We start from the raw sequence: 22,696 nt of genomic DNA on the forward strand, positions 1-22,696 counted from the left end.
GAATTGAGGTCTGTCCAAGGGCTGGGGGCCATTAAATGCATGGAACCCAAGGGACAGCCACTTCTGAAAGAGAAAAGGCCTGAGGCTGGTGTGGCCCAAGGTGAGGGGATAGCAGCTGCTCGTCTGCTTGGACCACCTTGTTGTAGCTTGTCCGCTGGACTGTCGCAGTGGCTCTGCAGGGGCTCTGGTTCTAGTCACTGGAGAGCACCACCCCTTCCCAGGTCCTGACCCCTCCTGGCCTGCAGTTCCCACAGGAAAGGACTGCTCTCAGATCTGGGTGGAGGACCACAGGGCCCCCAGTGGCATGTACACCAGCCAGCCAGAGGGAGCCAGCACCCCTTTCAGGTGAGCAGCCTGCAGTGTGGGGGGTCCAGGAGATACTTTGTGTTTGTTGCTTTGGCAAAAACAAGATGTTACTGTTTGAGGTTGGCAGGGGAAAGGCCAGGCCAGGCAGTGCTGGTGGGGCATCGGCTATGGCAACTGGCCTTCTATGTCCATCCTCAGACCACACCTGGGCACAGAGATGTTGGCTGAGTGTCGGTTATGGTCAGGAAAGGCCGGGAGAGACCTAAATGTCCACCTCTAAGGGAATCAACAGAGAGTGATGCCCAGGATATGATGTGAAGTGAAAAAAGGAAGCTACACAGTGAGGAATAAATGAACGTCCAACTCGGGAGGCAGCCCCATGTCCCGGGGAGTTACTGGGAATCTCCACCTATATTTCTGAGAATTTGAATTTATTACAGTGCAAATTTTTCTTACATTGACAAGCAGAAAAACAAGATTTCAATTTCAAATAAATAAAAAGTGCTTAGGAGAGCGTGGGCAACCTTCTCTCAGACAGGAAGGAGCAGGCCTGCTTGGACCTGCCTGGGCGCTGCCAGAGCAGGAGGCCCTTGACATGACTGCCGTGCCCCAGGTTTCCTGTGACGTGCACATGGATGGTGGCTAGATGGTGACTCAGAGTCAAGACTCTGGACTTAGAGAGGTGCTGGCAGTACAAACAGGGCTTTGGAGACTTGGAGGCAGGAGGGCCGTGCTGCGTGTGGGACACGGGTGCAGCCAGGTGCCCCAGTGCCTTGTCTTTGAGGGCACCACCATGTCCTGCAAGGCTTGTGCCTGCAACGCATGGGCAGCCAAGCCTCATTAAATGTTCAAGCCCTGCTGTCCACTTGTCTTCCTTGTGGCTTGGGATGGGGAGGGGCCGAGGCTAGCTCCTGCCCAGCCTGGCCACTTAGACCCTGCACTGTCAGCGGCACCTGCCTATCCAGGAGGCCATGCAGCCCAACAGTGAGGCCAGAGGCAAGGTCACCAGGGCTGACCTGCTGGAACCCTTGGTACCTACCAGGTGTCCCGTCTGGCTGTGAGCTCAGTGAGGGCAGCCCAGCAGGGCACAGGGCCTGGTACTCACAGGGCCTCCATAACCCAGTCTCACCAGATTCCAGAGTGTGGGTAAGACAGTGGGCAGAGGGGGTGAGGAGATGGGTCAGGAGGGTCTGGGGAAGAGGGGTGGGGTAACACCAGGTCAGGCTGGGTCTCCTAGGCAGTTACGAAGGAGGCTGGGAACAAAGTCTCTGTCAGCAGGCCGGGTGGAGAAGACCTCAGATAGGCCCAGGGGGAAGGGATGCTGTCAGGCTGCAGGAGGGCACTCCAGGGTGCCAACCACCTAAGGGACCTCACCATGTTGTCTCCCTCATCTGTGTGACCTCCTGGCTGCGCTCCTCCTGACGCCACGCAGAAGGTGGTGTCATTGTCTATCTCAGGCATGAGGACCCTGAGCTGAAGAGGGGTTGAGGGGTTCCCCGAGGTCACACAGCTGGCAAGGGCAGAGCTGGTTCACAAGAGGTCTGGGAAGCCCACTTTGTGGCCCTAGGAGAAAGTTCTGAGCAGCTCCCTGAAGTTAAGTCTAGACTCGCAGGGCTGCTGGAATACAGGGTAGCCCCAGCCAGGAGGGAGCGCACGTGTTGGTCAGGAGTCTCAGGCCCAGCTACGAGGGTTTGACCTGGAGCCAGGTGGGGGAAGGGTTTGGGACCATCCCCCTCCTCAGGACCCCTGTGCTCCACGCAGGCATCAGCAGTAGGCTCAAGGGCGCTCTGCAAGGCTCATCTGACCCGAACCCCTGAGTCATTCTGCCACACTGATCCCAACTCCTCACTTGGGGCCGGCCTTCAAGGCCAGGCTTGGCCACCAGCCCCTGCACCCACCCTAGCCTCCTGGGCATCTATGGGGGTTTCTCTGGGCCAGGCGCTGTTCTAGGGGGCAGTAGCCCCCAGATCATCAAGGCTCCTGCCCTCCCAGAGCGTGGGGAGGAGAGACACAGAAACAAGAAAATAAGGGAATAAGCCATTTCAGAGAGAAGTGCTGTGCCAGGAAAACCACCAGGTGGCATGAGGCGCTGACGTGGACAGGGTAGCAGTGGATCCGGGCCCCGCGAGGAATCCAAGCAGAGGGAGCGCGGGAGCCCCGGCCCCGCACGAGGGAGGCGCCAGCGGCCCTGCTCCTCTAGGCTCCTCCCGGCCCAGAGCCGTCCCCGCCGGCCCTGCCGGATCCGCACAGACACGTTCTTTCCCTCCGGTCCCGGGCGCGGTGCAGCAGAGGACGATCCCGGGCAGACTCCAGCGCGGCGAGGGCGGACAGCCCTCGGCCCACGCGAGTCCCCCGGGGATGTCACAGCCTTAGTGCCAGGTGTGTCCCGGGCCGGACCTCGGGGACCTGCTGCTGTCACCCTAGAAGTGACAACCGCGGAAGTAGACAGACGGACACCGCAGCCAATGAGAACCAGGCTTCGGCGGGCGCGGCTCGCGCAGGCGCAGCTGCGGACACCGCCCCCCCCAGGCGATTGGGCGGCGCGGCGCGCGGGGCGGGGCTTCTGGTCGGGGCGAAGGGGCTTCCGTCGCAGCGGCGCCGTGGATGGCCGCGCTCCGCGTCGCGCTCCGGGGCTCGCTCTCGGCCGCCCGCGCCCGGTCCCCACCCCTCGGCCGCCGCCCGCCGCCCGCGCGCCGCCCCGCCTCGGCCGCCGCCCGCGGGCCCGCCATGGAGCCGGTGCCCCGCTGGCTGGCGGGGCTGCGCTTCGACAACCGCGCCCTGCGCGCGCTGCCCGTGGAGACGCCGCCGCCTGGCCCCGAGGGCGCGCCGTCCGCGCCGCGGCCCGTGCCCGGGGCCTGCTTCAGCCGCGTGCGGCCCGCGCCCCTGCGGCAGCCGCGCCTCGTGGCGCTGTCGGAGCCCGCGCTGGCGCTGCTGGGCCTGGGCGCGCCGCCCGCCGACGCCGCCGCCCGCGAGGCGCGCGAGGCCGAGGCCGCGCTCTTCTTCAGCGGGAACGCGCTGCTGCCGGGCGCCGAGCCCGCCGCGCACTGCTACTGCGGCCACCAGTTCGGCCAGTTCGCCGGGCAGCTGGGCGACGGCGCCGCCATGTACCTGGGCGAGGTGTGCACGGCGGCCGGCGAGCGCTGGGAGCTGCAGCTCAAGGGCGCCGGCCCCACGCCCTTCTCCAGGTGGGTCGGGGCCGGGGCCGGGGCCGGGGCCGGCTGACGGCTGGAGGGCCGTCCACGCCCGTGGTGGGGCGGCGAGCGTGCCCGCAGAGCCCTCCTCCCCAGTTGGGTGTGAGATGGAACTCCGGGGAAGTTCGATCTAGGGACGTAGAACGTGAGGGTGGCAGCGTTCTGGGGAAGGGACCAGCTCGTGCCGAGGCCGTGAGGCCAGAACAAGAGAACAGGAAGGAGGTGCTGTGGCCACGGGGCCGCCTCCTCTGCTGACCTCCTGCTGCCGGGTGCCCCTGACCTCTCTGACCCGCTCAGCGCCGGGGATCCTGCTCCTGTCGGCGGAGTGTCTGATCCCCCGGCGCTGGCAGCCGCCCATGCTCTCTGCTGGTAAACAACCCGAGAACTTGGGAGCCACTCCTGCAGTAAACGGTCATGCTTACTGAGCGTTCAGCAGCCGCTGCCCACGGCAGGCGGGTGACTTGCCAGGCAGCCTCACGGACAGCACGTGCCTTCCTCTAGTGCTGGGTGGGCAGCCTGCTTCTCTCCAGCACCCTTGGCATGTTCTTGTCCACTCACAGATGATTGCTGTGCCCTCAGTGCCCTGGATGGGTACAAGGCCCCTCAGTCCGCGCTCCCAATGCCTGTTCTCCCAGGCACAGGCTTCCAAGCACTCCTGGGCCAGCCGTGTTGTAACCCGATCCAGCAGGGTGTTCTTCCTGTGGGTGGCCTGCTTCTCAGCTGCAGACGGTGCTGACGGTCCATTTTGCTCTTTTCCACTAAACAGTTCATATTTGTTAAATGTTAAATGTCATATTTGTTAAATATTTAGTCCATATTTGTTAAATGCTTGTTGAATGGCTAAAAAATTACACCTAAGTTGGCAGATTATGTTCAAAGAAATCTTGACAGCGTGTCTCTCCTCCGGCCACTCCCCTGTGCTCTGACCTCCCCTCCCTCCAGGACTGACCATCTCTCCCTGCACAGCGCCCCCCACCCCCACCAACACCATCTCAGATCCTCAGAATAACTGGTTCTTCCTCGTCTCCCAGTCTTCAGACTTTTCTGTCTGTCTCTGAAGTTCCCTGAGTGAAGCTTGGCACCCCTACCACCGCCTGGAACAACCTGCTCAGGACTGTGCCCTGGTGGCCGAGGGGAGAGTGTCTCCCCTTGGAGTGACATGTAAATGCTTCTCACCACGGGGTCTGCTCTTCCTTGAGCATCTTAAAACTCAAGTCTTCAGTATAAAAAATGACTTCCAAGAGCAGATTCTCTCACAGAAAGGTTCATCTTTATAACTGGCAAAAATAAATTGTCCAAATGAACACATAAAGTTTAAAGTCTGTGTTTCCATACCTGAGGTCTGCTAGAATATTTTTTCCTTTAAAAGAAAGGAATCATTTGATTCTTACTCAAGTTTGTGCCACCCTCCACCCCACCACCATGTGTCCTGGGGTCTCCAGCCTCAACGAGACTTGAGGCTGAAGTCCAGAGTGTCCATGAATGGCTTAAGGCCAGTTGCTGCTGGAGTCCCCAGGTGTGGGTTTTGGGGGATAGGCAGGTAGCTTCTTGCCTCTGCCTCCTGCCTGCCGTGGGATTTGGGATTCCATGACAGGCCTCTCCTGGCAGGTGCAGAGGAGCTGGTCCTTAGCTGGGTCCATCGCAGGCACAGAAGGGACTGTTGTTACGTGCCCTGTTGGCTCTGTGGGCGGGAGGGGGGGGGGGGCGCCGCCCTCTGAGGCCCTTTTATCCTTGCTGTGTAATCTTTGTTCACTTCTGGCTTCTGCTTTGGCAACCTCGCCCTGGGCAGGAAGACAGGCCGCTTGTTTTCAGGATCATTTTTACCAGATTCAAGATTAGCTTGGGCAGTGCTGGCTTCCTGCTGAACAACATGAAGTTTAGCTGTGCTGAGAAGTAATTCCCAGGGCCAGGGGTGGAGGGAGTGGCATTTGAGGACAGGTTATCCTGGCACAGTTCCTCGGACAGACTAGAAGGAGGTGAGTGGCGTGCAACTGTGCACTCAGGGTCACACTGGCCAGAGGCAGGCACACTCACCCTGCCAAGAGCCCTGGGTGACTGCCAGGCCTGGTTTCCAGAGGCATCGCTCTGGGGTGAGCCATACTCAGGGTCCCAGGTAAGGGTGAGGTAGGAGGCTGAGATCCATCCCCACACACGGAGGCCTGCGGAGCCCCGAGTGCCAGTCTGGGTCTGGTCTTGACTGACTGTGGGCCTGGGCCCCAGCACCCAGGCTCACTCTGGGCCCAGGTCCGGCCTCTTCCTGGCAGAGGCTGTGTGCAGCAGGGCAGCAGGCACCCTCACTCAGCCTTGGAGTCCTTCCAGGCAAGACAGAAGTTGTGCTCATCACCTCCCCATGTATTTTTGTTCTTTCCCTAGAGAGCTTTCTAAGTATCGCAGGTGCCTTCCTGCCTGGGAGAGCACTGGGATACTGCTGTGTCCCGGGCTGAGCTGGGAAGGCAGGCCTGACTCCAAGTGCGAAATCCAAACTTACTTTGTTGGTGTGTTTGCTGGATGGGGGCTCTTACAGGCCAAAGGGTCCAGCCCCCCATCTGATAAGGAGGGGCTGAGGACATGCCTCCTGCGGGCCCGCTGTTCTGGCTGTACCACTTTCCTTTTTTAATATTAAAGAATAGTAGCATCTCCAGTCCTGCACATAAGAAGCTTGGAAGTCACCAGTCCGTCCTAATGACAAGTAAAAAGCTGAACAAACTGCAAGCTGAGCAGCTCTTCTTCGATCCGTCAGAGAGTTGAGGTCCCAAGGCGAACCCTGCCCCACACTGGAGAGGCCAACAGGTGGATACAGACAATCCTAACTTCCCGGGGCAGAAACCCCCGCAGGATCCTTGCCCTGAAATAATGAATCGCTGGAGGCTCAGTGTGGACAACTCAGTTAAAAACTCCAAGGGGACCCCGTCATAAGGGGTCTCCACTTTCCTACAAGGTTTATCTCCTGGAATTCTACCAGGTGCTCACAGTGAATACTGGAGAAAAATCCCTTGCGCTTCTGGCAGGGAGAGAGGAAAAGGAACCATTTGAAATAAACCACAGCACTCTGTTCCTAACGAGGCAGCCCTCAGGGGAAACTGTTGAACCAGACCCTCAGTGACCTGGGGAAGGGAAGTACCCAACTCCAGACCCCTCCCACCTTCCTGTCCCACCTCGAGGGGGATGGCTGAGCAGTATGATAGACATCCACAGTGCAGGGGCCTAGGCTCACTCAGAGATGCAGGCCCAATCGTAGGGCTGTAGGACACTCCCTCCCCCACACCTGTGCTCACCGCTTCATCAGTAAAGGTCTCTTTACAGCAGTTCCTTTACCCAGTACATCATGCCTGGCCATTGAGAAAAAATTACAAGACCTACTAAAGGCAAAAAACACAGTCTGAGGAGACAGAGCAAGCATCAGAACCAGACGTGGCAGGGGTGTTGGAATTATCAGACCAGGAGTTTAAAACAACTATGATTAATACGACAAGGGCTCTAATGGTGAAAGTAGGCAACATGCAAGAACAGATGGGCAGTGTAAGCAGAGAGACAGAAATCCTAAGAAAGGGCCAAAAATAAATGAAAGCAATTTCTAGCAAAAACACTATAGTGGAATTGGAGAATGCCTCTGATACCACTCGTAAGCATACTGGTAGACTGGACACGGCTGAGGAAAGAGTCTCTGAGCTTGAGAATACCTCAGTAGAAACCTCTAAAGATGAAAACCAAAGAGAACAAAGACTGAAAAAAACGGAACAAACTATCCAAGAACTGGGGACAACAGCAAAGGCTGTCACGTGTGTAATGGGGATACCAGAAGGGAGAAAGGAAGGAATATTTGAAACAGCAATGACTGAGAATTTCCCAAAATTAATGTCAGACCCCAGACAGATCCAGGAAGCCCAGAGAACACCAAGCGGGACTGATGCCCAAAGTTACTACATGTCGGCATGTCAGTTTCAAACTACAGAAAAGAAGAGAGAAAGAAGAAAACGCGAAAGAAGCTAGAGGAAGCAGACCCCTTCCCTACAAAGGAACCAAGGTAAGAACTACATCCACCTTCTCAGAAACCATGCAGGCAAGGAGAGAGTGGAGTGAAATATTTAAGATGTTAAGGAAAAAACCCCAACAACCTAGAATTCTGCACCCTGCGAAATTATGCTTCAAAAGTGAAGGAGAAATCAAGACTCTCTCAGACAAAAATTGAGGGAATTTGTTGCCATTAGACTGCCTTGCAAGAAATGTTAACGGAAGTTCTTTAGAGAGAAGAAAAATGATACAGATCAGAAACTCAGATCTATGTAAAGGTAGAGCACAGGAGAAGGAATAAGTAACAGTAAAATTAAAACATTTCTTTTTCTTAATCTAGCAGATACCTGTTCTAAATAATAGTAGCAACGCTGTATTCGACTGTGCGCGGTGATGTATACATGTTCCTGTGTGTGCTGATGTGCAAGCGAAATGAATGCCAGTGAGGATGCAAGGGGTGGGTGGGAGGGATAAGGGCGGTTCTGTTATTATGAGTATCACACTACTGGTGAACTAGACTTGGCTTAGTTGTAAATGTATATTGCAAACTCTAGGACAGCCACTTAAAAAAACTTTTAAAAAAATATATAACTGATATGCTGGGAGAGAACTGATGAGAAGAGAGAAAATGCAACCACAAAATGTTCATTTAAAACCACAAAAGGCAGAAAGAGAGTGAAAAGATAAAAGTAGAGGATGGGAAGGAATGTGCGTGTGAACCCTATTCTCAGTCATTACAATGAGCGGCAGTCTGTGCACAACAGTTACAACAGAAGAGGTGGTCAGAGTGGATCAACAAACAAGACCCAAGTGGATGTTGTCTCCAAGATACCCACTTTAGATATAAAGATAGATGCCAAGTAAAAGTAAAGGGATGGAGGAAGATCACCACGCTGACACTACCCAGAAGAAAGCAGGAGAAGCTATATGGATTCCAGAAAGAGGGGACTTAAGGCAAGTTATCAGGGATAAAGACGGGCATGATGTAATGATAAAGGGGTCAGTTCTCTAAGACAACATAAGAGTGCTTACCATGTCTGTGACTAACAACGGAGCCTCCAAGTGGGTGAGGCAAAAACTGATGGAACTGCGAGGAGGAACTGACGAGTCCTCCCTCATAGCTGGAGACCTCAGCACCCCTCTCAGAAGCGCACAGACCCAGCAGGCAGGAAGTCACTAAGGACAAAGCTGCATCCAACGACTGGATAGAACGGACGTCTGTAGACTGCTTCAGCAACAACAGAACACATCTTCCTCTCAGGCCCACGTGCAACACTCACCAAGACAGACCATATTCTGGGCCATAAAACACACTGTAACAAATTTAAAAGAATAGAAATCATGCAAAGTATGCTCACAGGCCACAATGGAATTAAACTAGAAATCGAAAACAGAAAGATGGCTGGAAAACCCCAAAATACTTGGAGATTACACTTCTAAATAACAGTCAGAGAAACCTCAAGAGAAATTTTAAAATATTTTGAACTAAATAAAAATGAACATACAACTTAAAATTTGTAGGCTGCAGCAAAAGCAATGCTTTGAGGGAAATTTATAGCAGTAAATGCATATAACAGTAAAGAAGAAAGATCTAAGGGCTGGCCCCATGGCCTAGTGGTTAAGTTCAATGTGCTCTGCTTCCACAGCCCAGGTTTGTAGGTTCAGATCCCAGGTGTGGACCTACACCACTCATCAGCCATGTTGTGGCGGTGTCTCACATGAAAAATAGAAGAAGATTGGCACGGATGTTAGCTCAGGATGAATCTTCCTCAGCAAAAAAAAAAAAAAAAAAAAACCAAAACCAGTCATCTAAGCTTCCACGTCAGGAAACCAAAATAAAGAAGAACAAATCAAATCCAAAGTAAGCGGAAAAAAAGAAATAATAAAAATCAGAGCCGGAGTCAATGACATTGAAATAGAAAATAGAAAATCAGTGAAACCAAAAACTAGTACTTTGAAAAGATCAATAAAATCAATAATTCTCCAACCAGGCTAACTAAGAAAGAGAAGACACAAATTACTAGTATTAGAAGTGAAAGAGGGGACATCATACAGATACAAGGGACATTAAAAGGCTAATAAAGGAATATTATGAACAACTCTTTGCTTACAAATTTGATAACCTAAATGAAATGGACCAGTTCCTGGAAAGACACAATCTGCTGAAACTCACACCAGAAGAAATGGACAATCTGAATGGCTCAGTTTCTATTAAAGAAATCGAGTCAACAATTAATAACTTTCCAAAACAAAATACCAAACCCAAATGGGTTCACTGGTGAATTCTATCAAACATTTGAAGAAATTATACCAATTGTCTACAACCTCTTTCAGAGGATAGAAGCAGAGGGAATACTTCCTAACTCATTCTCCAAGGCCAGCATTACCCTAATACCAAATCCAGACAAAGAAAATGCAAGAAAGGAAAACTACAGACCAATATCTCTCGTGAACATAGATGCAGAAATCCTCAACAAAATACTAGCAAATCAAATCCAGCAATATGTAAAAAGAATTATACACTATGACCAAGTGGGATTTATTCCATGTATGCAAAGCTGGTTCAGCATTAGAAGATCAATAGGGGGCCGGCCCCGTGGCCGAGTGGTTAAGTTCACACGCTCCGCTTCGGCCGCCCAGGGTTTCACCGGTTCGGATCCTGGGCATGGACATGGCGCCGCTCATCAGGCCATGCTGAGGCAGCATCCCACATGCCACAACTAGAAGGACCCACAACTAAAAATATACAACTATGTATCGGGGGGCTTTGGGGAGAAAAAGGAAAAAATCTTTAAAAAAAAATCAATAAATGTAATCCATCAGATCAGGCTAGAGAAGGAAAATCACATGATCATTATCAGTAGATGCAGAAAATCCAACACCCCCATTCATGATAAAAAAGTTAACTAGGAATAGAGAGGAACTTTCTCAAATTGGTGAAGAATATCTACAGAAAACCTACAGCTGACATCTACTTAATGATGAGAACCTCAGAGCTTTCCACTGAGATCAGGAGCAGGGCAAGACGTCCCCTCTCACCACTGCTTTCAGCGTCCTACGGGAAGTGCCAGGAAGGTGGCAAGACAGGGGAATCAAAGGCATGCAGATTGGGATGGAAGAAATAAAGCTTTGTTCACAGATCAGCTGTGTAGAAAATCTCAAAGAAATAAAAAAATGAGCTAATAAGCAGTTGTAGCAAGGTTGCAGGATGCAAAGTTACTATACAAAAGTCACTCACTTTATACTGCAATGAACAAGTGGAGTTTGAAATTAAAAACAATACTAACACATAAAAACCTGCACACAGATGTTTACAGCAGCTTTATTCATAATTGCCAAAACTTGGAAGCAACCAAGATGTCCTTCAGTAGGCAAATGGATAAATAAACTGTGGCACATCCAGGCAATGCAACATTATTCAGCACTAAAAAGAAATGAGCTATGAGGCCGTGAAAAGACCTGGAGGAAACTTAAATGCATATGACTAAGTGAAAGAAGCCAGTCTGAAAAGGCGACATGAGTATGATTCCAACTACACGACATTCTGGAAAAGGCAAAACTATGGAGACAGTGAAAGATCAGGGGTTACAGGGGAGGGATGAACAGGAGGGGCAGAGGGGCTTTTCAGGCAGTGAAAATACGGATACACGTCAGACATTTGTCCACACACTTGGAATGCACATCAAGAGAGAACCCTCATGTGAACTGTGGACTCCACGTGATGCTTATGTGGTGGTGCAGGCTTATCAGTTCTAACAGCTGTGCCAGTGAGGTGCAGGCTGTCGATACTGGGGGAGGCTGTGCGTGTATGGGGGCAGGGAGTGTATGGGAAACCCCTGAACCTTCCGATCACTTCTGCTGTGAACCTAAAACTGCTCTGAAAAATAAAGTCTTAGACAAAAATAGAGGCTTAGTGTAAAAAAAAGTTGAAGCCACACAAGCCTGTGTGCAGTGGTCCGAGATCCTTCCCCTGCCACAAATAATGCTGTTGTGTATATTATCGTGAGAGTGTTTTTGTAAAATAAATTCATAAAATCAGAATTGCAGATTCACAAGTGTGCATGTGTAACACTTCGAGTGGGTTGGTCCTCTTGGAGCCTACATAGCCTTCACTGTCCTTGGCATTAGTCTGGCCTCCAGCCACAGACCAGACACTCCGTGCTGTGCTGCCAGACCTGGGATGACGTTGGGGCTTATCAGTATCTAGTATCACCCAGATCAGATGTTTTTGCTGTGATGCTCACACTGCTTGTAAACTTGTTTTTAAAAAGCCTTTAGGCTGCTTTCTTTGAGTCCCTTCCATTTGCTGCCCGACCAGCGCAGTGACCTCTGTGTTTGATTTCAGACAGGCTGATGGTCGCAAAGTCCTGCGGTCGAGCATCCGAGAGTTCCTGTGCAGCGAGGCCATGTTCCACCTGGGGATCCCCACCACGAGGGCCGGGGCCTGCGTCACGTCCCAGTCCACGGTCGTGCGAGACGCATTCTATGATGGTAATCCAAAATATGAAAAGTGCACAGTTGTGTTGCGTATAGCTTCCACTTTTCTCAGGTAATGCCGGGGTCCTTCGGGCCTGTCTACACGCGTGCTTTATCCAGTGGTGGATTTGTGCTTAGGCAGCTGGAATGTCTGGTAGAGGCAAATGCACTGTGGTGACACACACGGCGGGACTTGGCTCCTGGCTGGTCCCCACAGAGCAGGAGGGACTGTCCGTGAAGTAGACGCTTTGCTCCCGCGGGGAGGGAGTTACATGGGAAAGGCACTGGGCATCTTCTGGGTCGGGACTCCCGTCCTGCATGTGGACAGCTGTGCTGAGCCTCCCACACTCGCTGTCCAGGCCCTTGTCACCACCGCAAGAGATGGGGGACGGAGCGGCAGCCACAGCCAGAGTGCTGCTGACCGGGCAGGGGTACCATGTGCACCAGGGAAGGGGAGCAGGACCTCGGGCAATGAGAGCTGGGTGCCCAGACGTGGGCTTCTGGGAAGGGGCACGTGCAGAGCTGCTTGTGGAGTTTATGATGGGGAGCTACATCAGACTCGCCGAGACAGGTTTCATGTTGCCACACGTAAGGGCTGTTGCCCGCCTGATGTGCTTCCTCGCTGCCCCGTCATGCCTGGAGGCCTCTCCAGCTCTGTCTCTGGTGTGAGCCTGTTGGTCCTTGATGTCACCGTGCTGTCTGGCATCAAACACCTTTTGGTGCTGATCACCTGGCAGGAGGCGGCTCTCGTGATCTTGTGGTTCTCCTGTCCGGTGGGCCCGGCTGACCCAGGCTGACCCTGTGCGTGTTGGGGGCACCCGGCACACTGTCACCAGGCCGGTCCCCAGGTGTCTGCCTGCTGCCCACACCTGAAGCTGACGGCCCCTGTCCTCTGGGGAATGGGAGGAGCCAGGGTAGCTGTCAGCTTCATCCCGGGAGGCCCAGGGTTTCGCTCCACAGCAGCACCACTGGCATTTTGACCAGGTCATTCTTGCTGTGGGGCTGGCCTGTGCCTTGTAGGATGTAGGATGGCATCCCTGGCCTCTACCCAATAGTTGCTAGTGGTAACCCCAGTTGTGACAACCAAAAATGTCCCTAGACGTTAACTCAGGTCCCCTAGGGGCATAAGGACCCCGGTGCAGAACCACTGCTGACCGCTCACAGGCACAGTGTCCATAGCAGAGCTGGCCTGCTCGTCTCCCCACTGCGGGACGCCTCTTGGAGTGGGAGGATGAACAGAGCCCTTCTTGTCATCATGGAGTCAGGGTGGGGACAGCTGTGTGGCTCCTGGCCCTCCGCAGATGCCCTGGGCTGCCTGGAAGTTGGCCAGAAGTGATGGTCTGTACTTGCATCATTGAAGGGAGAGATGTTTTTGTTCGTTTTGTTTTAATCAAAGTATTCTTCCCACTATGGGCTGCAAGATTGAGCAGCCAGACTCCTTTCTTTTTTCTTTTTTTTTGCAAGGAGGTGGGGTCTTGTTTAACCTGTTGAAAACACGGGTCTTCCCTCCAGGTTCGGCTCCTTTGAGATTTTTAAGTCCACAGATGAGCACACGGGCCGCGCGGGCCCCAGTGTGGGGAGAAACGACATCCGGGTGCAGATGCTTGACTACGTGATCGGCAGTTTTTACCCCGAAATCCAGGCTGCTCACGCCAGTGACAGTGTACAGAGGAATGCTGCTTTCTTCCGGGAGGTAGGTGGGGGCTGCACACCCCCGTCCCTGCGGGCAGATGCCAGATGTCCCCACCACCACCCGCCAGTGAAGACGTGGTCAGTTTTGGCTGATGGACAGTGGTTTTCACTTGCTGTTCCTGCCCTTCTGTCTGAGTCGCCCTCCTGTCCAAACCCTCCTCACCACCTGCTGGCTTTGACCAGGGCTGACTTCTCAAAAACACTGTGTGGAGGGTCATGGGTCCTGGAACAAACCAAGGGTCACTTTGGTTTTTTTTGTTGTGGTTTTTCTAAGGAAGACTGGCCCTAGGCCATGCCATCTTCCTCTATTTTATGCGTGGGACGCCTGCCACAGCATGGCTTGACAAGCAGTTTGTAGATCCGCACCTGGGATCCCAACCGGCCAGCCCCAGGCCACCAAAGCACAACATGCGAACTTAACCTCCGTGCCAGCAGGCTGGCCCCTGAAGGATCACTTTGTTTGAGTGGCGCTGATGGGGCCCACGTGCTGCGCCCGCCTGCCACGCCCAGCGGGGCCTCCGCCAGCAGGGGAACTTTGGAGGGAAGGATTCTCCCTGGGTGGGAGCCTGGGTGCTGGCGGGTGCTGGGCACCTTCTGCGTGGGGCCTGGGCTCACAGTGGCCCCAACCACATACACCTTAGCCAGCCCAGTCTCTCGATCCAGGGGAGTTGCTGACTACCCTGGCTTGGGTCTGGGTCCCCCAGAGTGATCAGGTGTGGCCCCCATCCCACAGGCAGTGCAGGTGTCCCACTGTGACGTTTAGAGTGCAGGGGGGTGCTGGGCCTCACCTGGTCAGGCTCCGGGCCTGCAGCATCAGTGGTGGAAGCAGAGGAGGGGGCGGGGCCTGAGGCCTGTCTGCCTGGGGCTGGAGGGCCCATGGGGCAACGCTCTTTGCTCCAGAAGTGGGTGCCGAGCAGGAGTTTGTAGGGCCCCATCCTGCACTGGTCACTCCCCTTCCCCTACCTGCGCCACACTCTTTCTTCCTGTCCTTCATGTGGGTGTGTGCCTGGGCCGAGGGACGCCAGGAGGAGTGTTGGGGCTCAGCTCACGCCTGTGGCGGGTGACTTGGGCAGGTCACTCTGCCTCTCTGAGCTTCGGTCTCTGTCTGACTGAGAGGACAGTGCTGCCCAATTCCTGGAGCGTCCTCAGCCTGCATGAGGGTGGCATGTGTGAGCCGGCGTCTCTGGACGCTGGGCAGTGGGACCCTGGGTGTGGCCCTGCGTCTTGCAGGGCTCTGGCTGCCCCTGCGGTCAGTGTGTTCTCAGGAGGCCTGGGGCCTGTGCAGTGGGCTGGGCGGGGGGTGAGCAGCAGGCCTGGCAGCCGGACCTGGCCTGGGCATGTCAGCCATTTGAGCCTCCTTCCCCAAGGGCCAGGCTGGCCCGCAGGCACAGGTTTTGCCTGATAATCAGGCAACCTCCTCATTTCCACATAGTCGTCCGACTGGCCTGAGTCGTGGGATCACCAGGGTTCCCTGATGTTTTGGTTTGAATAAAAGCCAAAATCAGTGAGTATATAAAAGAGATAGACGGTGTATGCAGGGATTAAAGCCCACACATATTGACTCATCCAAAATACTTTTTCCTCCTTGAATACTCTTAAGCCTTCTCCCCATGGCTGAGTGTTGGTTGGGATGACAGGGCACTGGGACAGACCCCACAGATGTCACCGGAGAGTGAGAACTGCTCAGAGGAGCACAGCTTCAGGGAGGGGGAGGGCGGGGAGTGACCAGTGCCCGTCCTGCCACAGGTGACGCGTCGCACGGCCCGGATGGTGGCTGAGTGGCAGTGTGTCGGCTTCTGCCATGGCGTGCTCAACACAGACAACATGAGCATCGTGGGGCTCACCATCGACTACGGGCCCTTCGGCTTCCTGGACAGGTGAGCAGCCCGGGGCTGGCATGTGGGCCTCGTGCAGTCCTGCTGCCCAGCAGGGATGCTGCCGGGAGGGGCTCTGACAGTGGGCACCGTGGAAGGCCCTGTGACACATGCGGTGCTTCTGTCAGCGCTTTGTTCAGTGTGCAGTTCTCAGCAGCGCCTGCTGGGCCATCCCCAGAGGCAGGAGTCCCCTGGAGAGTTTTGAGCAGAGATGCATTTTTAAAAGGGTCCCTCCACTCCTGAGTTGAAAATGGACAAGAGGGGCAGGGCGGGGGCAGGTGATGAGCAGGAAGGGGCCGTGCCCGGCCAGGAGCATCCGCCCGGGGGCAGCGCTGGGCAATGTGGCTTCCCTGCTCCTGAGGTAGAGCCGTCAGGGCTGGTGGCTGATTGTTTGGGCAGGAGAGAGTGAAGGGCAGCTGCAGGGTCCTTGACCTGAGCCTATAGGGCCAAGGCCCCTGCCGGCCAGGGTAGGAGAGCAGCAGCCACACAGGCAGTGCCTTTGGGTGCTCCCTGGGGGCCTGCATCGTCTTCAACAGGTCCCCTTGAGCAACACCAAGGTTCTCTCACCCTATGTGGCAGGTACGATCCCGACCACGTGTGCAATGCCTCTGACAACGCGGGGCGCTACACGTACAGCAAACAGCCCGAGGTGTGCAAATGGAACCTGCAGAAGCTGGCCGAGGCCCTGGAGCCCGAGCTGCCCCGAGAGCTGGGTGAGGCCATCCTGGCCGAAGAGTTTGACGCCGAGTTCCACAGGCACTATCTGCAGAAGATGCGCAGGAAGCTGGGCCTGGTGCAGGCCGAGCAGGAGGAGGATGCAGTGCTGGTGGCCAAGCTGCTGGAGACCATGCACCTGACCGGTGAGCATGGGCGGGGTGCACACGCCACAGTGGGGGCTCCGTATTTTCGTTGTACTAGAATATACATAACGTGAAGTTTACCCTTTTAACCATTTCTCAGTGTGTGATTCAGTGGCATCAGGTACATTCGAATTGTTGTGCAACCACTACCACCATCCATCTCCAGAACCTTCTCGTCTTCCCAAAATGAAAATATCCCCTTTAAACACCAGCTCCCCCCCCCCGCCCCCCAGCCCCTGGAAACCTCTGTTCTACTTTTTGTCTCTGAATTGGATGACTCTAGGGACCTCATACCAGCGGATTCATATAGTTTTGGCTTATTTCTGGCTTATTTCATTGAACATAATGTCTTCAGGGTTCCTCAGTGTTGTAGTGTCAGGATTTTACTTCTTTTAAGGCTGAATATTCCACTGTCTGCGCCGACCACGTTTTGTTATCCATCATTTCCTCGTGCACACCTGGTTTTCACCCTTTGGCAATCGTGAGTAATGCTGCGGTGAAAGTAGATGTGCAGATATGTGTTTGGGTCCCTCTTTTCAGTTCCTTGAGGTATATACATTTAGGAGTGGAATTGCTGGATCATATCTTTAACTTACCTGAGTGCTCTGGCTAGAACTTGTACTGTGTTGAGTAGAAGTGGCTAAAGTGGGCCCATTTGTTGGTTCTGATCCAGGGGAGAGCGTCCAGTCTTCTGCGGTTGAGCAGGATGTTACCGGTGGGCTTTTATCAAGTTGAGGAAGTTTCCTTCTATTCCCAGTTTGAGTGTTTTTCCATTTTGCATCGGCTGCAGCGATCATGCTGCTTTACTCCTTCGTTTATACCCTGTCCTGGTCTGTCTAAGCTGCTATAATAAATGACCACAGTCGGGGGGCTTACACAACAGACATTTATTTCTCACAGTTCTGGAGGCTGGACGTCCAAGGTCAAGGTGTGGCCTGGTCGGGTCATTGGTGAGGGCCCTCTTCCTTGTTGACAGACACGGCCTGCGTGTCGGGTCCTCACAGGGAGGAGAGGAGGAGCCAGCGCTCGGGCCTCTTCTCGTAAGGGCACTGATTCCAGGATGAGGGCCCAGCTCATGACCTGCCCGCCTCCCAGAGACCCCAGTTCCAAATACCATCACACTGGGGATTTGGGTTTCAATGTACGAATTGCGGGGAGAAACAAACATTCAGTCTGTGGAATATCCTTGCATTCTGGGGATAAATCCCTCTTGGTCATGGTATATAATCTTTTTACTATACTGATGGTTTGGATTTGCTAATATTTTCTTGAGGATTTTTACATCCGTATTTACAAGGGATATTGCTCGGTAGTTTTCTTCTTATAGTATCTTTGTTTGGCTTTGGTATCAGGGCAATGGTGGTCTCATAAATGAGTTAGGAAGTGTTCCCTCCCACATTTTGGGAGAATTTGAGGACTTGGTGTTAATTCTTCTTTAAATGTTTGGTAGAAACCACCAGCAAAGCTCTCTGGACCTAACTTTCTTTGTTGGGAAGTTTTCGGTTTTTTTTTTTTAATTTTCCTTCTTCTCCCCAAAGCCTCCCTGGTACCCAGTTGTGTATTTTAGTTGTGGGTCCTTATAGTTGTGGCACATGGGACACCGCCTAAGCGTGGCTTCATGAGTGGGGCTGGGTCCATGCCCAGGATTCGAACTGGTGAAACCCTGGGCCGCCAAAGCAGAGCACGTGAACTTAACCACTCGGCCATGGGGCCAGCCTCATGTTGGGAAGTTTTTGATCACTGATTCAATCTCCTTATTTGTTATATGACTATTTAGATTGTCTATTTCTTCTTGAGTCAGGTTTGGCAATTTGTGTGTTTCTAAGAGTTTGTCTATGGCATCTAAGTTGTCCAATCTATTGATACATAATTGTTCATAGTATTCTTAGTCTTTTGCTTCTGTGTAATCAGTAGTGATGTCCCTTCTGTCACTTCTGATTTTAGTTATTTGTGTCTTTTCTCGTTTTCTTTGTTACTGTAGCTAAAAGTTTGTCAATTTTGTTCATCTTTTCAGAGTCAACTCTTGGTTTCATTGATTTTCTCTTATTGTTTTTCTGTTCTCTATTTCATTTATCTCTGCTCTAATCTTTATTATTTCCTTCCCTTCTGCTAACTTTGGTCTTATTTTGTTCTTTTCAGATAAGGTTATTGATTTGAGATCTTCTCTTTTTTTCCCAAGTTGAAATATAATTGACATATAACATTATACAGGCATACCTTGGAGATGTTATGGGTTTGGTTCCAGACCACCACAATCAAGTAAATATCGCAATAAAGCAAGTCACATGAGTCTTTTGGTTTCCCAGTGCATATGAAATCTGTGTTTACACTATAGTCTGTTAAGTGTGCAATAGCATTATGTCTAATTACAAAATATTTTATTGCTAAAAAATGCTAACAGTCATCTGAACCTTCAGCAAGTCACTTCGTGCTGGTGGAGGGTCTTGTAAAAAACACACGATCTACAAAGCACAGTAGAACAAGGCATGCCTGTATTGGTTTCAGGTGAACACCTTGAATCAATATATGTACGTACTGTGAAATGATCACCACATATAGTTACAAATTTATCTTCTTGTGATGAGAGATCTGCTCTTTTCATGTAGTCATTTACAGCTATAAATTTCCCTACGAGTGTGGCCTTTGCTGTACCCCGGGTTTTGGCATGCTGTTTTCACTTTCATACCTCCTTCTATTTTCTAATTTCCCTTGTGATTTCTTTTTAGACTCACTGGTTGACTGCATTGTTTAATTTTCACATTACTTGTGAACTTTCCAGTTTTCCTTCCGTTTGTGATCGCTAGCTCCTTTCCACTGTGGTGTGAGAAGATACTGGTCTTTTTAAATGCATCAAGACTTGTTTTATGGCCTAACCTGTGGTCTGCCCTGGAGAATGTCCCATGTGCACTGACGATCGTGCGTCCTGCTCTGGTTGGATAGAATGCTCTCTGTGCATCTGCTTGATCTGGCTGGTTTGCATGTTCAAGTCCTCTGTGCCCTTACTGATCCCCGTCTGGATGTTTCATCCATTGTTGAAGGCAGAATGTTGAAGTCTGCAACCTTTACTATAGAACTCTTCTTCTCTGTCGCCCTTCAATTCTGTGAATGTTTGTTTTATATATTTGGGGCTCATGTGGTGCCTATGTTTATAATTGTTACATCTTCTTGATAAACTGACTTTTATCAACATATAATGCTCTTCTTTGTCTTTCAGACAAAGCCTCTTTTGTCTGAAATGAGCATGGCTGCCCAGCTCTCTGGGTCACTGTCTGCATGGGGTATTTTCCCAACATCTCTTTCAACTTACTCAAGTCTAGAGTGAGTATCACATAGACAATGTGTGGTTGGATCATGTCTTTTTTAATCCATTCTGCCAATCTCTGCCTTTTGACTGGAGATTAGTCCTGTTACTTTTAAAGTGATTACTGATAGGAGAGACTTGTGTGTCTCACATCACTTCCGTCACTCATCTTCCCTGTGGCTGCTTTCACTGTTGCGTTGGTTTTTTCTAGTATACTGCTTTGATTCCCTTCTCATTTCCTTTGTGTGAATTTTTGGGATGTTTTCTTAGGGGTTATGGTGACATTGGGTTTTAACAAGTCAGCCTGAGGGTCCCACAGTGTGTGTTACATGTTGAGCCCGGTGCTGGGTATGTTTCTGTGGCTTCTCCTCGACACACAGCTCCTAGAGTAGGCAGTGGGGTTGCAACAAGGGCCAGGGGTGACTTCAGTGCCTTTGCTCTATTTACCCATTTTACAGATGAAGAAATCAGGGCTTGGAGGCCTTGAGAGAGTGACTCACCACGTTCAGAGTGGTGGCCGAGCTGGGTGGTAGAGGGTTGGGGCTGAGGAACAGGCTGGAGAGGAGTGGTCAGGAGTCCCTGGACCTGACCCTGAGGAGAGCTCTGCACACCTGCTGGATGGACGAGTGTGGGTCAGTCTGGTGTTCAGATGGGGTTGCAGAAGGGCATGTCAGGGCCCAGCCCCTGCCCCCAGCGCCCTGAGCAGCTGCATGTCACAGGTGCTGACTTCACCAACACCTTCTACTTGCTGAGCTCCTTCCCAGCTGGGCCAGAGTCTCTGGGCCTGACCGAGTTCCTGGCTGCGCTGACCACACAGTGTGCCTCCCTGGAGGAACTGAGACTCGCCTTCCGACCCCAGATGGATCCCCGGTGGGTACTCAGGTCTTGTTTTCTTGGAATTTGTTTCCAGAGAGGGAGGAACATTTAGAATGGAACGTGCACGGTAGGGAATGTTGGAGACAGTGAGCTGGGGGCCCAGGCAGCTGTTCCGCTCCCAGGAAGGGTGGGTGGTCAGGTTCCTGTCCCTGCGGTGCTGGGTCAGAGGGAAGGCCAGGCAGCACGGGCTAGCCTATGATGGTCTCTGTGCTGGGGTGGCTTCACAGAACAGCTCTTGGGTCTGCCCAGGAAGAGCCTGTGGGCCTTCAGGTTTCCAGCAGAGCATGCTTTGCCCACCGTCTCCCACTGGGAAGAACCCCGTGTCCCAAGGGTGTGGCCCATACTCAGGATCAGACACTGAAGTGCTGGTTGTGGGTTCTGACAAATAAACCAACAAATTGTGATGAGGAAGGAATTTAATATAGCAGTGTGGGCACTGGACTGATGGCTCCCAGGATGCAGTGGGGAGGACCAGCTGGTAGGACCTGCCGAATACAAGGCCAATACGACTGGGGAAGGGGTGTCGGGGCCTGTCCCCCCAGACTCTTCTGGAAGTGGGGAAGGACCCAGCCCTATGGGCACAGGAGGAGTGACAGCAGTGACTTCCTCCTGGAGGAAGTTGGTGCTGGTTTGGGATGTAGGCAGGTGCCAAGCAGCAGAGAGATGGTGTCCTACCCACCCCAGGGGCCCGCCCAGTCAGCCCGAGGCACCTGTCCCTCGGGGCACATCTGTGTCCTGCCGCACGGAGGGGCTGCTGCAGAACAAGGGTGGACACTTGGTGGGTGCCCCCTGTGCCTGCCTCATGCGTCAGGCCAGGGCTCACTCCCAGTGGGGCTCTAGGTAGGGGTGTGGCATCGAAGTCCCTGGTGGTCTCAGGACACAGTCCACAGCCGGTGGTGGGGATGCTGCAGCCTCCTGGATGCACCTCATGCTGCCCACTCCGCACAGGCAGCTCTCGATGATGTTGATGCTGGCACAGTCGAACCCGCAGCTCTTCGCGCTCATTGGTACCCGGGCAAACGTCACAAAGGAGCTGGAGCGCGTCGAGCAGCAGTCGCGGCTGGAGCAGCTGAGCCCGGCCGAGCTGCTGAGCAGGAACAGGGGCCACTGGGCCGACTGGCTCCAGGCATACAGGTGAGGCCAGCCCTGTGTCCGAGGTCAGCGAGGCTCTGGGTCATCAGAGCGCTGATGGCCAGTGTCACCATCTCCCCGTGAGGTAGCTGCACACAACCCATGCAGGGGACCAAATGTGGAGGGTGGGGTTGCATCTGCTGGAAAGCTGAGCTGGGGTGTGATTCCAGAGCCCGGCTGGAGCAGGACAAGGAGGGTGCCGGGGACCCGGAGGCCTGGCAGGCTGAGCGTGTGCGTGTCATGCATGCCAACAACCCCAAGTACGTCCTGCGGAACTACATCGCACAGACTGCCATCGAGGCTGCCGAGAGTGGGGACTTCTCAGAGGCAAGCGCACACCGGTCCCTCCTCTGCCCATGGGCCTGTAGCGAGGGCTGGGCCTGGGAGGGAGGGAGGCCCCAACACCTTCCCTTGCTCTTCTCCAGGTGCGGCGGGTGCTGAAGCTGCTGGAGGCCCCTTACCACAGGGCAGAGGAGGCTGCTGAGGTCTCAGAGGCGGCAGAGCCTGAGGGGGCTGGTGGGGCGTCTGGCAGGCGGCGCTCCTACAGCAGCAAGCCCCCGCTCTGGGCGGCAGAACTGTGTGTGACGTGATCCTCGTAAACCGCCTTGGAGGCCTCCACACCTGGAGGTCCCAAGGCCCTGAGTCCTGCTGAGTCCATGAGGCGGTGCCCAGCCAGTGCACAGCCCCCCACACCCGTCTCTCCATGACGGCAGAGACGTCCAGTCAGGCCCTGACCCGTCTCTGTCTGACGCCAACTCAGCAGCACAGCACGGCCCAGGTCCACACGCTCCCTGAAGAGCCGCTTCTGTGAGGACACGTGCCCAGCAAGCCCGGCCTGGGGACGTGGCAGCCCCCACCCACCTTTCCAGCCTGGGGGTGCGTGGGTGGTGCTGGCACTGCATAGCTCCTGCTTGTCAGGGAGACACAGCCCCTAAATAAACCAGTAGCTTCCTCCACCCATCTGTGTGGTCATTCTGT

General features: G+C 53.4%; 2 protein-coding genes across 13 annotated transcripts in view; one reads left to right on the top strand and one right to left on the bottom strand.

Annotated features, from left to right (window-relative positions):
- Positions 1-2,882: 2,882 nt before the first annotated feature.
- Positions 2,883-22,674, top strand: SELENOO (selenoprotein O). Its single transcript, XM_070599241.1, has 9 exons — positions 2,883-3,491; positions 11,854-12,057; positions 13,497-13,677; positions 15,423-15,553; positions 16,130-16,410; positions 20,431-20,581; positions 21,536-21,721; positions 21,889-22,045; positions 22,144-22,674. The coding sequence occupies exons 1-9, from the start codon at positions 2,911-2,913 to the stop codon at positions 22,315-22,317; spliced, it is 2,046 nt and encodes a 681-aa protein (XP_070455342.1). The 5' UTR covers positions 2,883-2,910; the 3' UTR covers positions 22,318-22,674.
- The window catches only part of TUBGCP6 (tubulin gamma complex component 6), a 29,078-nt gene continuing 27,367 nt past the window's right edge, over positions 20,986-22,696 (bottom strand). For 7 of the 12 annotated variants that reach the window (XR_011534487.1, XR_011534486.1, XR_011534490.1 and 4 more), the window contains exon 26: positions 20,986-22,293. The gene's annotated coding sequence lies outside the window, so the exon portion shown is untranslated. Of the gene's footprint in view, positions 22,626-22,696 lie in introns of all 12 variants that reach the window. The other 5 variants (XR_011534485.1, XR_011534489.1, XM_070599219.1 and 2 more) reach the window with 1 other exon arrangement.

Source organism: Equus przewalskii, chromosome 29 (genome assembly GCF_037783145.1).
Source record: "Equus przewalskii isolate Varuska chromosome 29, EquPr2, whole genome shotgun sequence".
Classification (NCBI taxonomy): domain Eukaryota; kingdom Metazoa; phylum Chordata; class Mammalia; order Perissodactyla; family Equidae; genus Equus; species Equus przewalskii.